At 45.0% G+C, this 22,688-nt stretch overlaps 2 protein-coding genes across 2 annotated transcripts; both read left to right on the forward strand.

Moving 5' to 3' along the window:
* The first annotated feature begins 2,884 nt into the window (after window positions 1-2,884).
* flot2b (flotillin 2b) lies at window positions 2,885-13,674 on the forward strand. Its single transcript, XM_079731834.1, has 11 exons — window positions 2,885-3,098; window positions 6,594-6,675; window positions 7,459-7,549; window positions 8,369-8,492; window positions 8,859-8,977; window positions 9,092-9,205; window positions 9,405-9,524; window positions 9,997-10,211; window positions 10,470-10,653; window positions 10,829-10,978; window positions 11,205-13,674. The coding sequence occupies exons 1-11, from the start codon at window positions 3,050-3,052 to the stop codon at window positions 11,241-11,243; spliced, it is 1,287 nt and encodes a 428-aa protein (XP_079587960.1). The 5' UTR covers window positions 2,885-3,049; the 3' UTR covers window positions 11,244-13,674.
* Window positions 13,675-13,941: 267 nt separating this feature from the next.
* fam222bb (family with sequence similarity 222 member Bb) lies at window positions 13,942-20,973 on the forward strand. The gene is made up of 3 exons (XM_079731285.1): window positions 13,942-14,082; window positions 15,246-15,373; window positions 15,484-20,973. The coding sequence occupies exons 2-3, from the start codon at window positions 15,292-15,294 to the stop codon at window positions 17,796-17,798; spliced, it is 2,397 nt and encodes a 798-aa protein (XP_079587411.1). The 5' UTR covers window positions 13,942-14,082; window positions 15,246-15,291; the 3' UTR covers window positions 17,799-20,973.
* Window positions 20,974-22,688: the final 1,715 nt, after the last annotated feature.

The following is a 22,688-nucleotide window of genomic DNA, read 5'->3' on the forward strand; positions in this document are numbered from 1 at the left end:
TCAACAATTAATTGATTATAAACAATAAAAGAGACACAAGTATTGAGGATTACTAGATGCCTATAAAGTAAAACCTTCAAAATGGCCATACTGGCCAATTCTCCGACGCCATTACGGGAAGATTCTCCACCACTAAACCTGACCACGCCACTGTGGTGTGTGATATCAATACATGGTGATTCCATCAAGTCCTGTCCATGGGAAGAAAAAGAAGAAGAGTATAAGCAATTGCACAAAGAAAGCAGGCCCGTACACTCTTGAGGTCAGTGGGATGCTCGTTCCAGTAGGATGTTGTTTGTCAGTCATTGAGAGGGGTTGGGCTGGGTGTATGTTTTAGACTTGTACTAGATGAAGGATTGGCTTGAGCCCGTTAGGCAAGTACCAGTGACTTGAATCAGATTTGAGGAGTCACCGGTAGCCAGTGCAGGGTGTCTTGTCCAGGTTGGGCTTCAGGGGGTGTGTCGACATCCAGTGGGAGACATGCAGAGATTCGTGCTTCAATCTGGGTTTCCGACCTTGAAAAAAGGCTAAATTAGTCTAGTGTCCTCTGCATAGCTGTGGTAGGAAAGCCTGAGTGAGTGAATGACATGATCCAGTACAGATGTACAGAGAGAAATGGATGCAAAGAACCCTAATGGACCCCAGTAATGAGACTACAATGAGCGCTCCGCTCAACTACCTCAGCTGGACACCTGGTACCGCCATCGCTAAGAGCAAGACAAGGTCACACAACAGAGGCACAACTCTTCTCTGTTTTGACACTGTGATGGTGAAACAAGCTCCCTGCCAATGTCAGAACAGCAGAGTCACTCACCAGCTTCCACAAGAGACTCAAGGCTCACTTTTCACTTGAGTTCACCTGGACTGCATAGTCCAGGTGAACCCCAGCTGACCCACTTACTCTCCTAAAAACACAACTTATTGTATGTTTGTATGTCCAGGAACTTATTGTACGCACGTATTGCATGTTGTACGTCCTGTCACTTAAAAATAGTACTTGGCATCATGTAGCATCTTTGTTGTATGTGGAGAATGGGTTCACCTAGCAATTGTAACCCCTTGGCACTATGAACATGAAGATCCTAACTGTATCGACAGCGAAATATTGTTGTTTCTCCTTCTTCTGACAAATGTACTTGTAAGTTTTTTTTTGTAAGTTGTAAGTTGCTTTGGATAAAAGCTAACCCATCAACATAAACATCATCATCATCTTCATCATCATCATCATCATCATCCCCAACCCGTTCGGGTTTAGTAATTCCTCAACAATTCTTTGTAACAATTCTTTGTTCTTTATTCTTTGTAACTACTGCATTGCGACTCCACAGTGAATATAAAAAGAAGAGTCAAGATAGCTAGAATAAATATAAAAGAAAAATAAATAAAGTCAAAGAAGTTCCACCCTTATCACCAGGGGGGAGGTGGGTTCAGATGTATGCTGGGTGATGCTTGCTGCGTTTCCCGGTTCTAATTTAGGCTGCTCTACTTCTCTGCACGTCTCGCCGCCTGCAGTCAAACCCACTCATCCGCTTCTCTTCTACATCTCACTTGGATAAAAGTCCTTCTCAGCTACTGTGTCTGGCCTGATGTTATGTGGTTAGCTGTGGGGGAGCAATACGTTGAGCTCCATATATTCATCTATGGATGATGCGTGACCTACAAATTGGAGAGAGTTTAGACTGTAGGGGTTTATGACCAGAAAATGAACTGCAGATGGTTTAGTAAGAGTTCGTATAAAATAAAGTACTACTGCCATACAAGGAATACATCTTGTTTTGTGATGGATGGCTCCCTTACCATCTTTGCTTCTTCGTAAGGGACAGCAGAGTTCTGCCAGGGTCTCGTAATGCCATAAAAAAGTGCTCCCAATTGTCACTTTATTATTAAACTATTACTAGGCCTATTGCTTTGACCTGTTACTTATCATTAGCTGCATTCATATCTGAATATATGCGTTACATTAGCAATTGTGGTATTTTAAACAAGTGAATGTATATTTAAGCGGTGTGTGGTACTTGTGGATGTATTAGTAAGGTGCAGATACAAGCAGTATAACGATGTGGGCAACCGAGCACATAAAGCAATGTCCAGGGACATTTCCCGGGGCACCAAGCACCTAACGTTTTAATTGTATTTCAATAAAAATCACGGAAACAAAATACAACAGTCCCAAACAGACAAAAATCCTTGTAGGTAACTTCTGTACCAAAATGAGACTCAGTGCCTTCCCGTGGTGCCGGAGCTGTTTCTGTACAAAAGTCAGGACAAATGCAGGACAAAAGTCCTGCATTTGTCCTGACTTGTCCTGACTCAAGTTACCATGATTTACGAGGCTGTGAGTTGGTTTGATGATAGTTGTGAAATTCGATTTGCTTTTGTAACGTCAGATTTTTCTATGCTATACGTTGTTAAGAGAATGTCGCCATCTACTGGTTGAAATACGTAGCTTCTGAGAGTTATTAAAATAGATAAAGCTTGATTTGTTTTGTACGCGAGCTCATGTACTAATTTTCTGTGTATATGATAGCAGATGTAAGCCTTTATATCCTATTTAAGTACAAAAGTAACTATGAACGGATCATTCATAGAATTTGAAGTAAATCTAGTTGTACTTCTAGTAGTTTAAACGCTCAAAATTTCAACATTTCAGGTTTGGTGGGGATGGGGGAAATACAAGGGTAGTTGCTATATCAGACAATACTTCTTATTGTAGGGTAGGTAATGATACATATCACATTGCCACCCATGTTTAATCCATGTCGGCTAAATGCCCTAATCATGTAATGTTTACAAGATGATCCCAACATCCATGGGTGGGCGTGTCTTGATGTTGACACACGTGACGTCAGCGAGGGCACGTAGTGAGCGGCGCATAGGGCGGGGGCAGTTGTGTTGGTTTCTTCTGCGACGCGCTGTGTGGAGCTGTAACTGATTTTCTCGTATCTACACTGTCGACTATCATTAAAGACCACAGGAATACAAGACCAAGTGTTACGTTGTCCAACCGTTCGTGTCGCGTTTTTCTTGTCGATAAACATCTCGAGTGAAAATGGGGAGCTGCCTCACTGTCGGACCAAATGAAGCCCTGGTCGTGTCTGGTAGGTGTCGCTCCTTCCCATCCTAGCCGCGGAGCTAGTCACTAGTAGCCTTGTTTATCAGGATAACTACCGCTGATGTAAACCGCGGGACCCATGTGATTGGTGGTTTCGTGTGGTCGCTGTATGTGGAGTGGTTCCCTTCCCCGCGTATCACTGTCGTGCTTTCTAGTCAGGCTTGCATTTCAAATCCCTGCATGACAATCCCTTTAAAGACGCCAGATTTACGCGAGCTAAGCTAACGGTTGTGTGTGTGTGTGTGTGTGTGTGTGTGTGTGTGTGTGTGTGTGTGTGTGTGTGTGTGTGTGTGTGTGTGTGTTGATCTGGAACGACCCTGGCGCAAACAATTACTCCATATATTGTAGACCCTTTGCCTTGTTTTCCAAGTTCATTTTCACAAATTCAGGTTAAGAAGTAGGTAATAGGTTTAGAAGTAAACGAGGACCCAGTATAATGTGTGATAACATGTGCTGTGAGAATTGGTCAAGCCCGTTGGTTCTTACGTTTCACAAATATAAATTTGTAATATCACCCAGATTATGGAAAATAGGGATTTTATTATTCTGGTAAATTTAATAGTTGGTTTATGATAGTTACTACATGCCTAGGGTCCGAATAGCCTCCATTGCCATTATGAAACCAAAATACTCGACGAGAAGTTATTTTCTGCTAGACAGATTGTCTGAATCCTTTACACCTCATAGACACCCACTTAATCCATATCCATCTACCAAGGTTAAGCTATAGTTAACCTCTAAACCTCTGAGGTCCACCTGTTGCATATGGTCAGCAGGGTCCGTCATTACTATTAACAAGCCACCATGCTCTTCCTAAAACATCTTACGAGGGTATTACGACCAACAACTCCCCCTATGGGAGTGTCGGTCTCTAAATGCGGACCGTATTGTGGTAATCCTAGACTATCAGCAATAATAATAATAATTGCTTCAGCCTCCTCCTCCTCCTCCTCCTGCTAAGACTGGTTGTTGCTATGCTATTACAGGTAGTAGTGGACTCAGGTGAAAGAAAGCGCTGTTTGCTTTAAACTACACATATTTAATGTTCCAGCTCTATCATGAGGCCAAGCTGGTAGCTAGCAAGGCTATTACCTAATAGTCCACAGGCATTGCTCCCTATTGTAACACGTTTGGAGATTTGAAATTGATATATATATGTATTAGTGCAGTGGTTCTCAAACTATGTCTACTGACAGGTACCATCTTGAAGTTATTTCCTCAGCTATGCAGACCCTTTCATTAGCACAAAACATTTTGAAGAGGGAAACCGGTTTTTCTTCACATCACTTCTTGTTACCCAACCTGATGTCACTTTATATAGTCAACAAAATAAATTGTGGGTGGCTTATGACTGCTGGATTCAACTGCTTATTTCTCCCCGGAAAAGCACAAAGCCACAGCAGGGGGTCAGAGCTTGTGCATGCAAATCCGAACCTTACCACATCTAGGTGTTTCCGTTTTTTGCATTACTTTCTGCAGGTACTCATGCTTTTCTTTTTGCTGCCCAGAATTTTCCAATTAACCCTTGCAATCCTTCAAAGTGAATCTTCAGTGATTCCGCTACGGGTACCAACATGTGAGAAACACTTTATAAGTGTATCTGTTAGCATAGCTCTTAGATCTGACCACTCCCTTAGGAGTTCAAGGGGGTCAGAAACCTGAACTCCCAATGGGAACAATATTCTCAAGCTCATACTCGTCAACAGCTCACAGTTTATTGTAGAAGGATTATATATTGTCAGGTTAGAAATGTATTTACAGGTTGCCGGGAAGGGCTTAATTAGACAGGAAAGGCTCCCAGAATGATTGTTATTTAATTGGGCATTTGAAATTAATTAGCTTATTTTATAGGTTGTGTGGATGGCTTGGTGGATCTTAAATATTTTTGAAGCCTCCCATAATATTCTGGGAAACACCAAGGAAATAGGCTGACCCTCAGTTTAGTTAAATCTATAGATCTGCTTAAAAAGAATAAAATCTGCTTAGAGTTTCTCTTTAGAACTACGTCAATGTTTTCAATCTGAGCGGTCAATCAGTTAGCGTGTTAGAGTTTGTTGTGCCTTCTTTGTTACAATAACTATTTTACTTCCATTAGATTCACATGGAAGAACCTAGAGAATCGGGAAATTAAATAGTGGGTTGTGCACTCTGTAAAACCGTTGGAACTCATACTAAGGCTAACCACAAAAGTACATTTTTAGGCCCTAAAGACGCTCTCTGCCTTACCTGAAAAAAAATTTGCCTCCTGGCAAATGGTTCCCCTTCTGGGCAAACAGGTGCAACCGGTTTAAGCGTTTTAATTGTATTCCACTCAACAAAATGTATTTTTCTAAACAGACCCAAATTCACTTTTTGTTCTGTAACTGCTGTTCAATCTATGACCGCGTTTGCTCCTTGGTCTCCAATCCTCGGGAAAGATTCTTCACAGTTTAAGCATTGGATGGTAAAAGGTTATATACCCATACTGTAACTGCACCTCAGGTGGAAGGATGGTGGATCAGTAACTGTGCTAAACCAAGCGATCCACTGTGTAGAAAACGATTCTAATTGCATGTCAACATGTGTTGGAGATTTGTAAACACAATGTTCGGAAATTCTCCCAGATTGGATAATAGTCATTTATTTATTTTATTTTGTATAAATAAAGGCTATTCGATTTAGCTACAGTATGTTGCATTGGTTAAACACAAGGTGGAGAAAATATAAGTCCCTCTTGATTTTATAAACGGTGCGAGAGCCGAGTGTAATCAGCTGGCCGTGTTTGACAGCAGCATAAACAAACTGACTTTTGCTTTAGTGGCCCAAGCTGGAATTTTCCACTCATCACATGTCATTTGGTTTAGGTTTTGGGGTTGAAGGTTTCACAATAGGCACATCGCACATGATTCGCTTTCAGTCACATGATGATAAAGGAACAAACGTGTGAAGTAAATACTTTGGCCTACATCCTTGTCCCAGAACCATTGCTTTAGTGGGTTACTAGAGGCCCTGGTGACTCTACACATGGGGTTATAGGTTAAACCACAAGCTGCCTATCAATGGGGAAAACCCTGTTTTGTAAATGAACACCTCATTTACTCTCTCTCCCTTTTCTCTCTCTTCTATGGTTTGATTGTCCTCCACCTCACATGGTCACTTTGAATGGGAGCTTCTACTTGACTCAATGACTCAATGTGGTGCTATAACTCAACTGGTGGAGAATGCTTTTAAACGCCAGGATTGGGGGCTGGATTCACACTTCCATGCTCAGATTGTATGTACTCACAATTTGTTGTATGTACTCATAGACGCTTTGGATAAAATCGTCATTACATAATCATGTAAGTTCCTGTTTTTCCAAAAAGTCTAAGTGTAATGGGCGAAGAATTTAAGTTGCATCTTGACTCCCACTCCACTAAACTATCAGGATCGCACAGAAAGAGAGGGAGTCCTGTTTGGTTCTCCACTAACGGCCCATTGCTGTTCCCTTCTGTACCCGCAGGTGGATGCTGTGGATCGGACCAAAAGACCTACATGGTGGGAGGCTGGGCCTGGGCATGGTGCCTCATCTCCGACACGCAGAGGTGACGCTCACCTAAACGTTATTGATCATTCAATAAAGCCAATCAGATGGTCTCTCTGGACTCTGATGCCTGTTAGGAAGGGTTTTTGTTGGTGGCCTTAGCTGTAGCTATGGCAACCTTTTTAGTTAGTCAATTAGTGAGTTACTTATTTATATCTTTGGCTGTTCGTATTTAACTTATTTGCTTATCTCTTAATGTTTGTTTTCTCCTGGACTTTAGATTAACATGTGAAATTGGATTTATGTGAAAAATAAATGTTGATTTATTATCGCACATCCCAACCACTATAATTATTTTAATGAATTGTATGCAGGTTGGTGCATTCCTACCCCAGTGCTGTTTGACTGTTGCCCTACATTGATGTGTGAAGGGTTCTGTGACCCTTCTCAAGGGCCATAAACCCCTCATTTGACTTAACAGCATAGTTTGACTTATGACTGTGGACCACACTGCCAAATGTAGGCCACTTCCTGTATCGGCAGAGTTTTTCCCGTTGGCCCATTTCTTCTTCAATGCTGTTTATTGTCTGTGTTAAGTTCCGTTTTCTCATTTTGTGTCATTGTTGGAACAAATGGGGAACGTAAAATATGGAATATTTCTTTTGAAAGTGTAGCCACTACAACATGGCACTGAATGACTCCCATTCCAGCATTGATTCATGCGCTCCCATTCTCACATTAATTTACTCACATTCACACACTAACTCATATGAAGCGATGAGCCGTCCTGATGCTGCCAGTAGACCTTCCCAGTGCTCTGTCTCAACCCGTGTTCCCCCGACAGGATAACCCTGGAGATCATGACCCTTCAGCCCAGGTGTGAGGATGTAGAGACGGCAGAGGGCGTGGCCATCACTGTCACAGGCGTGGCTCAGGTAACACCTGTGATATCACCTAGTTGCTCCTTGCACTTTTATCCAAAATAGCTTAAAGTGAATTGAGATACATTGAGCAGTAAGAAGGGGGCTAAAGGGAAATCTTCCTTATGGCCCTGACACACCATTCCGACTGCCGATCGTCGTCAGAATAGGTAGTCGGACCATGGTCATGGCTGATTCAACATGTGAAATCAGCGGTAAAGAACCCAGACGGGCTTGATAAGATCACAGACGACGGCCGATCGCACAGCTAACACCAAACAGACTCCGGTCACCGAGCTCGCCAGACTGTCAGACGACCGATAATCTGGTTGGTGTATCAGGGCCTTAAAGGGTTTTTGAATGTAGTCTGCAGACTTTTGGGTTTAAGGTTGACATCGGAACCTTTCAACTGTCTGGAAGTCAAACAGCCTAATGAATGGGACTCTTAAACCTTTTCATCTCGGGACCCAAAAGACATGTTAGGAATGTAGACCTATACAATACAATAATACAATAAATGTCTGTGTTGTGTCATCAACTCGAGACTAAAGCGTCGTCGGTTAAAGACACACCTTCAAGTTGTAATGGGGATGTAAATCTCGGATTTGCTGGGCTGCCGCACCAAGTCAAGCCACGCCCCTATTGTACAATGGGAAAAAAAAACATCAGTTTTCTGAGAGTCAGGCCGCTACCCACCTCCAACTGGCTCATGCCCATTTTGGGTCCCGACCCAAACCCGTAAGAGACTGTCGTGCTGACTTTACCACTACTGCCCCTCTGTTAAAGACACTTGGAGGTGAGATGTGATGCAAGTTTCTTTGTATATTTCTCCAGGTAAAAATCATGACAGACCATGACCTGCTGGCTATTGCCTGTGAACAATTCTTGAGTAAAACGGTGACTGAGATCAAAGCTGTGGTGCTGCAAACCTTGGAGGGACATCTTCGCTCCATCCTGGGTAGGTACCTTTTTACTGTGCTTATAGGGGAGGGCTTGTACCGGAATAGCCTTGAGAGACCTTCCAGATACTCAAGGTTGTGTTTTGCAGTTAATTTCAGTCTGGCCCTGGCTGGACAGTTATGTATTTCCCAATGTTCAGAATTTGATTCAGAATTTGGCCGCATTTCAGAGCTGCATTCGCGTTTGTGGTTATGACCAAATATGGGCAGTCGCGTAACTGATTGACGTATTCACAACCAACCTAGCACTGGCATTCATTGTCGCTAAGGTCGGCAAACCCAAAGGGAACTGATTGATGCTCATTCCGGCACCCCACTGTGTGGTTGTTACTAGATGTGGTGCTGAGCCTGTCTTGTGTGTGCAGGCACCCTGACGGTGGAGCAGATTTACCAGGACCGAGACCAGTTTGCTAAGCTGGTGAGGGAGGTGGCCTCCCCCGACGTGGGACGCATGGGCATTGAGATCCTCAGCTTCACCATCAAGGTATGGAGAACAGTCATAGACACAACGTCACACATAGTGAAACCCAAGTACTTTGACTTGCGTGCTAACGCCAAGCTGGCTGCTCCTGAAAGTGTGTCTCTGTGTGTTCTCCAGGATGTGTATGATAAAGTAGACTACCTGAGCTCCCTGGGAAAGACTCAGACGGCGGCTGTCCAGAGAGATGCTGATATCGGTGTGGCCGAGGCTGAAAGGGATGCTGGTATTCGGGTACGTTAACACTGCTGTGTCCTAAGATCATTCAGCCATTAAATCATCCATTCATCGACCTTCTAAAAGTCAAACTTTATATTTATAAAATGTTTTGCATTGGAAATCAGAGAGTAGGTAGAACCATAACCATCTTGGGAACCTGGGAGTACAGGTGTCGTAATACATTCCCTGTCCCCGGCCCTCCTTCCCACCACAGGAAGCCGAGTGCAAGAGGGAGATGATGGACATCAAGTTCCAGGCTGACACCAGGATGGCCGACTCCAAGCGAGAGCTGGAGCTGCAGAAGGCCTCCTTCAACCAGGAAGTCAACACCAAGGTTTGCATTTTAGGTTTTATTTTGTTTATCCTGGCGCTAATGCATTATGGAGGCTGTGGCTAATTAGCGATAGTGGATGCCATGGTTGCTAAGAGCTTGCTCATCCTGAGTAAGTGAGACGGGAGCATTGTGTGTGTGTGTGTGTGTGTGTGTGTGTGTGTGTGTGTGTGTGTGTGTGTGTGTGTGTGTGTGTGTGTGTGGTCATTGTGTGTGTGCGTGCATGCGTTCGTGCATGCGTGTGTCTGTGCGTCTGTGTGCGTGCCTGTATTCGTCTCTGTATGTGCATGCGTATTTCTGTGTGTTTTGTCTTTTTATGTGTGTGTGTGCGTGCATGTGTTAAGATGTGTGTTTATAGAACCTGACAAGATGCAATTACCCTTCCTGGGTCCCGGACTAGACACAGCAGAAGGTAAAGGAGGACGGCAGTAACATTAACACCTGAACCCTTCTCCTCCACTGTCTCCTCCACCAGAAAGCAGAGGCCCAGCTGGCCTACGAGCTGCAGGGGGCCAAGGAGCAGCAGAAGATCCGGCTGGAGGAGATAGAGATCGAGGTGGTGCAGAGGAAGAAGCAGATCACCATCGAGGAGAAGGAGATCGACCGCATGGAGAAGGAGCTCATCGCCACCGTCAAGAGACCCGCTGAGGCCGAGGCCTACAAGATCCAGCAGCTGGCCGAGGGACTGAAGTCAGTGTCTTTTCACCCACACCTCAACGTAGTTTTGTTCACTTCACTTGACATCCGCTTGATTTGGAACTTCTCACAGGACATGCACAACAGCACAGTGTTCCACCGAGCCCAGGAGAAAATGAGGCTCCAATCGTGTGGTGGTGCAGGCGTGTGTGTGTGTGTGTGTGTGTGTGGTCCACACCTGCCATACATGTATGGAACACATAATGAAGGACCCAACTAGAAGCGGTGTTGTGTTATTGTTGTTCTGCCCAGGATGAAGAGGGTGCTGACAGCGCAGGCAGAGTCTGAGAAGATCCGGAAGATTGGAGAGGCCGAGGCAGGCTCCATCGAGGCGATCGGAAGAGCCGAGGCTGAGAAGATGAGGCTGAAGGCCGCCGCCTACCTGCAGTACGGAGAGGCTGCCCAGACCGCCCTAGTACTGGAGGCCCTGCCCAAGGTAACGCATGCATGCACACAAATACATACACACACTCACACATGCTTGCACACACACAACCTTCATTCAAGCTTACATATTAAACTCGCTAGAGTATGATCACGGTGTTATCTCATTCATTCCTCATCCATACATTCATTCATTCACCCCGACACATTCTCCCCCCCACTTCCAGATCGCAGCAAAGGTGGCTGCTCCTCTGGCCAAAACCAATGAGATCATCATTATGACTGGCGATGGGAGTCGCGTGACTAGCGAGGTCACCCGCCTGTTGGCCGAGCTTCCGGTCACCGTCAACGCTCTCACTGGCGTGGACCTCTCCAAGGTAAGCCTACCGGCAGTCAGAAAAGGCTGCAAAGGGTTTCAGGACCAGACCGCCACGGTGCATTGATGAACACTGCCCTCAAAAATTTCCTGGAATTGACAGTTACTTTGAATCCAGTGATAATATATTTACCTCTCTGTATATGTTTTTTTAACAGATCCAGTATTTATCTACAGAAGTTTTGAATAAATATGCAGTGATACATGTCCTCTGCTTCTTTGAACAGATGCCATTGTTGCAGAAGATGACCAACGCTCAAGCCTAAACATAAGTGACACCACATCAGTCCAACATCAGTTGTATGCACTCTCATAGACTGCCTTTTAATACACTTGAGGAATTCACTTGTTTTTATATATATATATGTATGTATATATATATATATCAAACAAGTGGGTTTTGAGAAGACCTCTGGTGCCTTACTTTCTACAGGACCAGAAAATCAGCATGTACTGCTGCTCCTTTTTTTAAACGTTTTATTTTTTTATCATCCTTTACATTTTTTTGTGTTTTTTAGTTTCTTGAGTTGTGCATAACGCTAAAGTGACATAATTTTAAAATGCTCTATAGTAGGTCCTGTTACCCATCCCCTTATCTTCAAACCTTTTTTTATTGTTTGAAATTGATCCGTAGGTCAACATCACCATGGTAACAAGACACCTTCTCTTGTTGTTTTCTGCCCTGGTCTTTTGATTCATACTCACCTTCCTCTATCTCTCTCTCGCTCTCTTCCTCTATATTGGCTAAAAGTGAACCTCACTTTCCTCTCCTCAACTACCTTACTAACACTAGATTGTGTGTCTACAATCGCCATGGTTCACCCTGATGTTTTTGAAGCTTTGATCTCTAAACTCTTATTCAGGTTATTTTATTTATATCTGTGCATACATTTCGAAATAATGCAAGAGGTGCTCAAAATTCTTTTTTGAGAAAAAAACTCTTAACTGTACAAATGTCTGTTGCCAGAGATTTGTACCAAATGTTAATTTTACTAATTTGTATCACAAGGACTTATGTTAGTCCTAGAAAAATTACACTTCTTATTCCTCCTTGGAAATCAACCTGAAAGGAATACATAATTTGTGTCAGCGCTATGTTGTGGTAAAGTCTTCTTATATAGATATTGAATATATATGTTTTGTAAAATCGAAGTAAATTGGTCCCATATAAGGAACGTATCGGTAACGGGGTGTTTAAAGGAGGGAATGAGGGTGATGCCAGCCTGGTTCTCCCAGGATGTTTATTTCAGAGTGTGGATTGTAGGCACAGTGAACGCTGTGCTTATTGTGAATTGATTGGTTTTGGAAGTAAGTGGCAAAATGGCTATGTTTGGTTCTTTAATTATTATCAAGCAAATAACTAGGTAATAGCAGAAGACTGGTGACATAATACTGTTCTATTCATAAATTCTTCTATTCATAAAATAGAGTCCAAGCCATGTTTCTACAGTTACTTGGTCTGCCTCATGCTTTTATACTTGTGCCAGAGAGAGATATATATATATATATATATATATATATATATATATACTTACTGTTCAAATACTGCTGGTCAATATTATCCTATTATATTCAATACTATCACGTTTCCATGCCGTTCAGACTAGTAAAACTACCCCCACTCCATCAGCCGGCTTCATTTGTCTGAAACAAAAACATTGAAGGCCGTTGACGTGTAGGGACTGACTTCTGCAAGCTGTTCTGTTTAAGTCGTTTGTGCGGTGTTGCTTCCCGTAAACCTCCACTCTGTAATTCATGCATGGACACCCTTCCACTGATTGGTCATGTGACTTGCGTCTCTAGATCCTTATAGGTTACACAGCTGCTTTGGCTGTGTACATTGAGCTCAAAGGCAACATTAGGACGTTTTCAGGTCATGAGCCATACCGGATGGACTCCCGACCACAAAGCTTGTACCGTTTATCTGGTGATTATCTTCCCCTGTTGCTCTCTTACCGACAATCAGGAAGTTCTTGGGGTGGTTCATCAATAACTTGGGGCCTCACACCAAATGCATCCAGTTGATCTCTCAAGGCTGTAGTTTTAAGTTCTCAGATCCATTTAACAGGCACATGTGTGGGTGGGTTTGGTATTGGAAGTCATCCTTCAGCCTCTCAGGAAGCCACAATAGTATGCCCTGAGACATGCTTTACCCCCCTTAAAACAACTTACTAGTACTCACTCTGACACGGCCAAACGTAGAGTATTTTACGTTACTTTTAAACTCCTTCCAAATATTGAATGCATAATTTCTGATCCCTTGGGGGAGCTGATATTTCCTCTTTTTGTTCTTGAATACAGCGTGAGTATGAGCCAAGGTGGAATGACAGTATTCCGTCAGATTTTCAGTGTCAAATTATTTTTCTCCACTCCTTTCAACTAATAGGGGTACTCCAAAAATACTGTGATGTTATTTGCTGATGATCGATTTATTTGATATCCTACCTAACACCTCTAGATCTAATGTATAGCTTTGATTCAAAATGTTTTTTAGAAGACACTGTGTGAAAATCTTTGTCAAATGGCTTGTAGTTATTAGCTTGTTATAAATTCACATATCTGAAATGGCCATACGAGATAGTGCATGCCATCCTTGTGCTTAATTTGACCGTTTTTGACAATTCATTATTCTGTCACTCAAATAAAACCTTAATCTAATAGTCTCCGATGTTAAGTGTTCTTTTCTATTTGTGATGTGGATCAGGCTGCAATTATTTAAAACATGGTTAAAGCTTGTTTAAGTCTTAGACCTGTTCGGTTAAAATAAATGAATGTGTTATAGATACTGGGAAATGCTTTTGTCTATTTGTATTAATTTTACTAGTGAAATAAAACAGGTGCACATATTTCAGAGATATATCTGCTTTCCCACAAGTTCCTTATATGGCGTGAAATATTATTGGACAGGCGCATAGCATCGCCGCCTAAACACAGAAATGTGGTCCTCGTCCGACACATCTCTTATGCGCATGCCCAGTAAATGCTGCTGCCGTATCCAGCAGCAGCAGAAACACCGAGGAAGAGCTGGGGATGGTCACTTTATTATCAAAAAATAGCACCGATATACCTCAACAAAATGAGAATCCATAACTCATACATTGAGATGTAAGTATATTCGTCGTGAATGTTGTGCGCTTCGTTATTTATGGACAGTCGGAGCTAACGCTAGCCCGACCAGCTGGCCTGGTCACACAAAGAAACCTTTACTTCCTATTGCCGTGCTTGTCTGAAGGGAAATCTCTTGTTGGTCCATTCCCACATTTGGTGTTTTTGAGTGATTGGAAGGGTTGTCTTTAGAGTGTATGTGTGGGTTGCCTACGTGTTTGTGTCCGTGGTAAATAAAACGGCTCGCTGACCACTGGGAACTAGCTGCATCAGGTTTAGGATGGAGCGCTAAAATAAGACAAATGCTAGGCTCACCCAGCTACGGGCTGTCTACACAGGAATGGGCTTTTTTAGAGTTGAATCCGACGGTGCAGGGGTAAATTGTCATCATTGAACCCGTTCCCATGAGACGGTTGTGTGTAAATCCAACACTCACTCGGCGTATAGCGCTTTGACTCCTAAGGCGTGTAGGTTTTCTGCCCCATCGGCCTTTTTCCATGCTATCATGTGATACTAAGACATACAGCTGCATGTCATGTCTGTGATCTCCGCTTCCTGTGCTTCGATGAAAAGTAGGATCAACCGACCACCCCACCCAGAAACTCTCACTGCTACACCTTTCTCGTATGGCGTAACTGGTTCATGCTTGTTTTCTACCCCTTTATGCAACTTGTTTTCCTTCAACAATTCAATTCAACGTGATTGATTCAGTGTTGCATTCCAAGCATATGCCGTCAAATTGACTGTAAACTTCTATAGTCTGCAATTTGGCTATAAAGCCAATCATTAAAGCGTTTTATCCCCTATTGTATGGGCGTATTTAGCCTATAAAAAACAATTGTCTAGTTAATTAAACGGTACCTTGAAACTAGACACAACTAAGCCTTCTTTCGGTCTCACTGAGACATTAGGAAAGAACCACCCTTATGCTATTTTTAATAGCTCTAATTTATCTCTACTGTAATAAAGTATTTTAATCTGCAACGGGGAAGGCCCTTGTCTCTGATGTATTGACCCGCCTATGTGACAGAATCAAGACTTAACAACTCACGGCATTCGCAGAGGTCATGCGGCTGCATGTCTCGTACAGAAACAAGGGCATGGTCTTTTCACACCAACATACAGGGTTGTAAACATCTGACTGGTGACATTTTCTCCCACAGTGTGGTGAGGGGAGAGTAACTCATGCTGCATTAGTGGAACAGTGACATGCTGGCCTGCCTGCCAGCATCAGGTGACGCTTCCATTCATCTTCTCTCCCGCACGCAGATGAACACTGGGCTTCAGAAATGTAAGTGCTTCCACCCCCCCACATTACATCCGTTGTTTATACCCAAACTTCCTGCTGTCATTACAGCTCTGTGCTCTTTCTCATTGGTGTTTTCTGTGTTTGTTTCCCAGGGGAAACTACAAAGAAAATGAGATCTTCCAACTACCCTACCCCAGCACAGTTGGACGCCTATGCTAAGAAAATCGCCAACAACCCGCTGACAATCCAGATCTTCCCAAACAGCGTCAAAGTACCTCAGAGGAAGCACATTCGGCGCACAGTCAACGGTCTGGACACGTCTTGGTCCACCCAGCGCCTCAGTCCCTACCCCTCTCAGGTCAGCGGCAGAGCAGGCCTCCTCGCCGTCCTGCGCACGCCCGCCAAAGGCATCAGAGACTCAGACGGAGGTCGCGTGAGGCTCCTCCAGAAGCCCACCACCACCATGAACCCCCACAACGGACCCTATGCCACTCAAAGCACTTTAAACCTCCCTCAGCCCTCCTCCGGCCTGCAGGGCCCCTCTATGCCTCAGGCCCTGGCTGCCCACAAGCAGCTGATGGCTCACCCACAGACACTACAGCAGCAGCACAACCTGGCTCATCCAATGAATCTACAGCAGGCCCAAGCCATGCCCCACCCTCATGCTCTGCAGCAGCAGCAGCAGCGTATGGCTCGCTCGCAAGCTCTGCAGCAACAGAACATGGGCCCCCAGACAGGACAACAACAACAACAGCAGCAGCAGCAGCAGCAGCAACAACAGAGCATGGGCCCCCAGCTGCAGACAGGACAACAGCAGCAGCAACCCCAGATCATGGCTCATCCCCAAGGCATGCAGAGGCAGCACAGCCTGCCCCACCCCCAGGCACAGCAGCAGCAGCAGGGGCTAACTGGGCCGCCGAGCCTGGCGCCCCAACACCGGCCTCCACACCCGCACCAGGCAGCCCTGCACCAACAAGCTTTACTCCAACAGCCAGGGCTGACTCAGGATCTGCGCCACGCGCCGGACGGGGTCCAGCTGCCCAGCCTACAGCATTCCCAGGGGCCACCTGGCCCCCACGCTGCAGGTCCGGGGCCCCCTGACAACAACGCTAACGGCCTCCAGCAGCAGCCTGTCGTCTTCGGACCCCACCGGAAGCCCCCCGACGCGGACGCCCCGCCAAACATCACCGTATCTACCTCAACCATCCCACTGTCTATGGCGGGCAGTCAGCACCAGAACCGGCACGGAGACCTCAATAGCATCGTGAACCAGATCAACCAGTTCTGCCAGGCCCGCGCGGGCATGGGCGCCACGTCGGTGTGCGAGGGTCAGATCGCCAACCCCAGCCCCATCAGCCGCAACCTGCTCATCAACGCCAGCTCCAGGGTGTCCAATCACAACCAGGGACCCATGTCGGCCTGCCTCATGACGGGACCACCGGACAAGGCCCAGGGCTCTGCCGGAGCGATGCACCCACAGGCCAGCATGGCCGCCATGAGCAGCATGGCTGCCTACCACGCAGAGACAGAGAAGCTCCAGATGCAGCACATTCAGCATCAGCTGGAGCAACAGAAGCAGCAGCAGCAGTCGCTCCAACACCCACAGCAGCAGGCTCGTCAACAGTCGCACCAACACCCACAGCATTCAAACCAACACCCACCCCAGCAGTCGCAGCAACACCCTCACCAACAGTCTCACCAACACCCTCACCAACAGTCTCATCCACACCCATCACAGCAGCCACACCAACACCCGTTACATCCACACCAACACCCCTCACAGGCCCAACAACAACAACAACAACAGCAGCAACAACTGCAACAACTGCAGCAGCAGCAGCAGCAGCAGCAACAACATCAACGGCAGCAGCAGCAGCTCCACCTACAGCAGCAGCGCTGGGCACAGCACCAGATGGCCCACATGCAGCAGCCCCACGAGGAGGTCAACCCCTGCAAGAACCCCAGGATGGAGGCTACCTCCGAGCCCGGCTTTCCCGGCTCCCGGAACCTCAGCTACCCCCACAAGCTGCCCGGCGCCGCGCAGTCCTTTCCGCTCAAGCATCCTCCGGAGAAGCCCCAGTCGTCGTCCCCCATCGGCGGACCCACGGCCTCCATGCGCTACACCAACGGGCACTACATGCAGGCCCCCTGGACCGGCATCCCCGCCATGGGCACCGGCCCTCAGGAACTCCCGGTCCCCTTCCAGGGACTGCCACCCGGGGCTGCCACGGACTGCAACCCTGGGGGAAAGTACCGCCCGGGGAAGGCGGACTCCGCCGGTCCTCTCAAGCTGATGCCGGGCATGGATTTCCTGGGCGGGGACCTCCAGATGGCCGGCTACCACGAGCAAGGCCTGGACTTGGTGGAGAAGATGCAGAGGCAGCCGGGTCCCCCTCCTCCCCTCGGACAGGTGCAGGACCCCGGCAACGGCCGAGGCATCCACGGCCACCACGCGGGCTACCGGTAAACGCCGCGCTTGAGCAGCAGCTGCTGCACATGGAAAGTGGGTCACGTTTCGTGCGTGCTGCGTCCCACGGTGTACCCCCCCCCCCACCCCCCTTTGTGCTCGTCCCGCGTCGCCTTGCAAGTGATGGATTGCGTCCCCTTGTTGTTCGTGCCGCAGGGGGGGGCGTCCCCTGGCTGCCCGCGGTGTCACAGTATTCCTCAGGTCGTGCGTTGTTTCCTTTGTTCCACATGAAGGGATTGAAGAGATTGTTCCACTGTTTTAAAATGGATTCCTGTTTTTACTGCAAACATGAATGTGCTGCTCTCTGTATTTATCTTATTTAAAACGAGATGTGGGGGACACTGTCGCAGCGATGACCTCGAGGGTGAATCGCGCAACGTCTTTTTTTTTTTCTTTTTTTTTAACGAAGGGATGCCCAGAAGCAAGATTAAGGCTGTCCTTTTTGTTTTATAATGCTTTTTAATTTATCTTCTTTTCAAGATTGTGATCAACGATGGTTACGCATATTTTTCTGGATTTCCGGTTGGGCTTTTAAATACACCAAGTAGTGTTGATCCTGCGCTCGGGAACAGTGAACGTTGGTATCAGTCCGGATCAGAGCGGTTCCTTGAATGGCCACTTGGATTTTCAGAGCGGACTTCACATTGCCTCGTGAAGGCAGAATGACAGAACTCAACACACATGTAATGGAATAAATGCAAGCGCATTCATAAGGCAACAGCAATATATATTTCTCCCTGAAATTATATCTTCCATTTCCTCCTCTAACGTTGGTCCAAGTGCCATATCCTGATAGGGTTAATTAATACTTTATATAGAGATGTCTTCAAAGGTTTTTATTCAAATTCTATTATTTTGTTTTATGTTGTCGGTTACTACTTGATTCATAGTGGACATTTTGAATAGTTGGACAGGTGTTGGAATTAAATGATCAGTATCTTTTCTAAAACCTTCTTCTGCTTATGTGCAATGGGATGGTTGGCTTTCACAGAATGGACTTCATAGATGTCAATGATTCTTAACTAAAATTGATCCCTAGCAAGAAATGAAATCAGGAAAGGAAGCCTCTTGTTTTGGTTCGAGACTACTTCTAGCACCAATGTATTGCTTTAACATGTAGGACATTTCAAAATGGAAACTATTAGTGTGTGCGTGCGTGCGTGAAAGAAGGCTCTTGACCTGCTAAACACTAGCCTTATCCTTTTTTCAATGTATATCTACTACCTATGAAGAGAAAAGAACCTCCCCACTTTGATTACTGGTTAAATGGGCTACAGTCTACCGTATACTCCTCCACTTTCTTACCTTTTTCTAGTATGACAATATAACAGGCCTCGGGTACATACTTCCCTGTTCCTCATAAGCCTTAATTATTCCAATAGTTATCCACTACTCAACTCCTTCATTTAAACGATAACGTTATTTTGCAGGATGTGACATTAATGACTTCTGCTGAGCCTGGTGTTACCTTTTCGTTGTTTTATCTAGAGGAAAGACTTGAATTCAAAATGGCCTCCATCAGGAATGTGTAGTTGCTGTTTACTTCAACAAAACCCAGTTTCTTCCAAAAGAAAATGTATCAACACATTAACCTATTATGGAAAAAATCCCCTTCACCGTGGTGTAAATTCTAAATACAAGTTCCAAAAGTTTGTTGGTATGTAGAACTGGGCTATACCAGTTGTGTAAAAGTCCTTAGGCACCGGTCTTTCTTTCGGTTTTTGTACTTGATAGATGTTTTTTTTTTTGTTTAACTTATTCTCTGTTAACTGTTTCATGAAGCCATAAGTCAGTCAGAATTAGGTACCAAACGTGACACATTTGACCATGGTCCCCAACCACCATCATGCTGGGCGGCATGTGGCCATGTTCAAGTGTTGGAAGAGCGTGCTTTAATCTGAAGTCCTGTACTGTAAAACCCTATAGCTTTCTTCCTCTCTTCTACCTTCTGGGAACGGGAGGGCGAGCGTAGAGCGCCATGAAGCGACCCTCGGGGTTCAAGCCTTAGCTTTTTCACGGTTCAGGTTTCTTTACTTTGGTTCCTTTTTAGCGGCTTTATTATTTTTTTTATGTAACATTTCTTGGCTCTGACGTGCCTGCCCCTTGAAGCTGCTGTTGAATCTTAAAACACTAGTCGTGTGTATGTCTGCGCGTGTGTGTGTGTGTTTGAGGGAGATGAAGCGTGTGAGTGAGTGGATTGTTTCGGTGATCATTTGCATACTCCTCGGTCTGACTCTTTTCAACTGTTAACCCTAACCCTAACCCTAACCTCTGCTTGATGATCCACTTGTAGTACTCTGCCTCACCTTTCCAAATCCTATCAAACTGGTCCAAAAGAATAAACATCAAAGCGGCATAGTTCTCACTTCATAATCGCGAGCCACCGTGGCCTGAATAATACAAATAAATGTAGCTGGTTGGTTGGATAATTCTCTATTGGTACGTTGCTGTGCATATTTTTCATCAACGACACCGGACGTTGAAAGGGTGGGGGGTGAACTTGAGACCAGAGAGATATCAAACCTTTCCCTGAGCGTGGTTGTGCTCTGCCGTGCCCCCACACAGTCATGTTCCACAGCTGTCCTATGAAGTGCCTCCGTGTTGGACGGGTGCTGCCAGGGGCCAAACGGGTCAGAGTGCTGGCCTGTGTTATGTGTGTAGATGTGCGTGTTGAGAGTCGACTGGAGGCTTTAGGTACTTGCACACAAGTGGTGCACACCCGAGAGCAAGAGGTGCACTAAAGGTGAATTACTGTTGGATTTTTTTGTTTTTTGGGGGGGGAAGTCACAATACTTTGAACTACTGATACTGTGTCATGGGACACGGTCCCAAAGTGTGCCACAATTTCTAGACACTGTTGCAATGCGTGTTGTATAGGACTGTTTGCCGTCTGCTCACTGACCAAAGTGACCAAGCGCCCTTCTTTTTGAACCACCCCGGTCCCTGAAAGACCTGTGTGCGCTTTTATTCTGAAATATAGCTTGTTTTATGGAGGCGGGGTGGACATGAGTCATCTGGTCTTCAGTAATGCCTGTGAAAATAAATTGTGAAGATGTGACTAGAGTAAAAATAAAAGCCTAAAAGAGTCATTGTCCCCAGTTTTTTTTGGGCCTATTCTTCAGGGCTATTTTGGGCCTGTATTCATGGCCATATCCATTATATGTTCACTATGTATGATTGCACAATGTTATCCTAGTCGAATAGATGGATATTATAGGCTAAATCTAATTGTTTATTTGTGATTTGCAATTCATAACAGAATAATCAATACGAAATCAAATTATTTGTATGTAACTGCCAAATCTTAAATAAAAAGTTAATGCAATGAAAGTGGATTCAACAATATCCGTTCACTTTACAAACAAGCTAAAAAACTAATGCCATAAAATAAATGTTTTTTTTGTCAGCAGTGAGTTAAAGAAAGAAATGCAGTTTTCAAATTAAAAGGAGACAACCTATGCGTTTCAGATCAATATTGAAATCAGGAAGAAATCACATAATTGGATAAACCATGATCAAAATGGTTTAAAAGAGCCTTGCTAATTGTTTTCACTCAAGTTTACACATGCAAATATGTATGCAATAACGTGTGCTTCTTCAGTCTGAAATTAAATTAGAAAGGTAGGATTTTATATTTTCTTCGGCTGACCAATCCAAACCTGTATAACTTTCCGTTTGATTATTATGTCCTCCATTCAGACCATGGTTTTATTTATTTTCAAACTATTTCTATAACATAATCCCAAAGGTTTCCAAAATGACCTAATTGTCCCACCACCCAGTCCCAGAGTTCAAGGGACAGGCTGGGAGATGTTTAGTTAAGACAATGGAGACAGTCGTTAAGTTCAGGGCCAGACGGTAAGATGTTACGTAAAAGTTGAGGGAGCTAAGCGAAGGGCAGGGGGCTCTACGAATTCTCTTTTTTGCATAGGAAATTTCCTTTCCTAACGAGACGACCCAGAAGTACTTGGAGGAAAGGTGGTTCGAATTCAAAAAATGCTTAGGAAAGGACCCTCGATGCATCCTTTAACCCTCCTTTAGCATAGGTTACTCCTGAAAAACCTTTTCGAAAGGAAAGGAGATAGTGGTAACCAGGGGCGTAGGAATGAGTTTAACATTGGGGGGGACACATATCGGAAACCTGACAGATCCGGTATAATTTTTAGGTGGGACAAATGCGCCTGTCTCCGATATTGGAGGGGACACGTCCCCTCCCCCCCCCCCCCCCCCCCCCCCCGGTTCCTACGCCCTTGGTAGTAACCCATTATCCTTTATGACGGCAATATTTAAAGCAACATGCCACCGACGAAGTTTACCGACTCTACGCAAAGACGCATGAGAGGCGCGGTAAACCAGAGAGGAGAAGAGAAGAAAATACAATTGATAATAAAGGATACCAATTCCAGAAATATGAAATGAATGAATTCATTTATTGCTGGCAATTAAGCACACAATATACACCGACTTAACATTTAAGAAAGACAGTTAATTTCAACATCAACATAAATTGAGCCTCTTTTTTCCCCCATGTGAATTGGGATTCAAGTGGCCTAAAATATCCCCGTGGGCCAAGTCCGAACTAAGTGTTTCTCACTGTTGGCGATAACCGTATTGATATCAATACGCAAGAACGCATGGATCGAAAGAGCGCTTGTTGTAGTCCAACTTCGGAAAACTGTAGTTCCACGCTAGAGACGCTAGAGGTCAGCAATACTCTCCGTCGCGCAATGACGTCGGTTAGGAAAAGTGGAGTCGAATTCATTTTAAACAGTGCTGTATTTTCCTATGTTCGAAAGGAAGCACCTTTTCATCTCTCCTTGAACCGATGACGTTTTCCACAAAGGTTAAGTAAAGGAAGCATAAAGGTTAGAAGATTTGACTATTCGTAGA

This window comes from Pollachius pollachius, assembly GCF_949987615.1.
Source record: "Pollachius pollachius genome assembly, chromosome: 3".
NCBI classification, from domain to species: domain Eukaryota; kingdom Metazoa; phylum Chordata; class Actinopteri; order Gadiformes; family Gadidae; genus Pollachius; species Pollachius pollachius.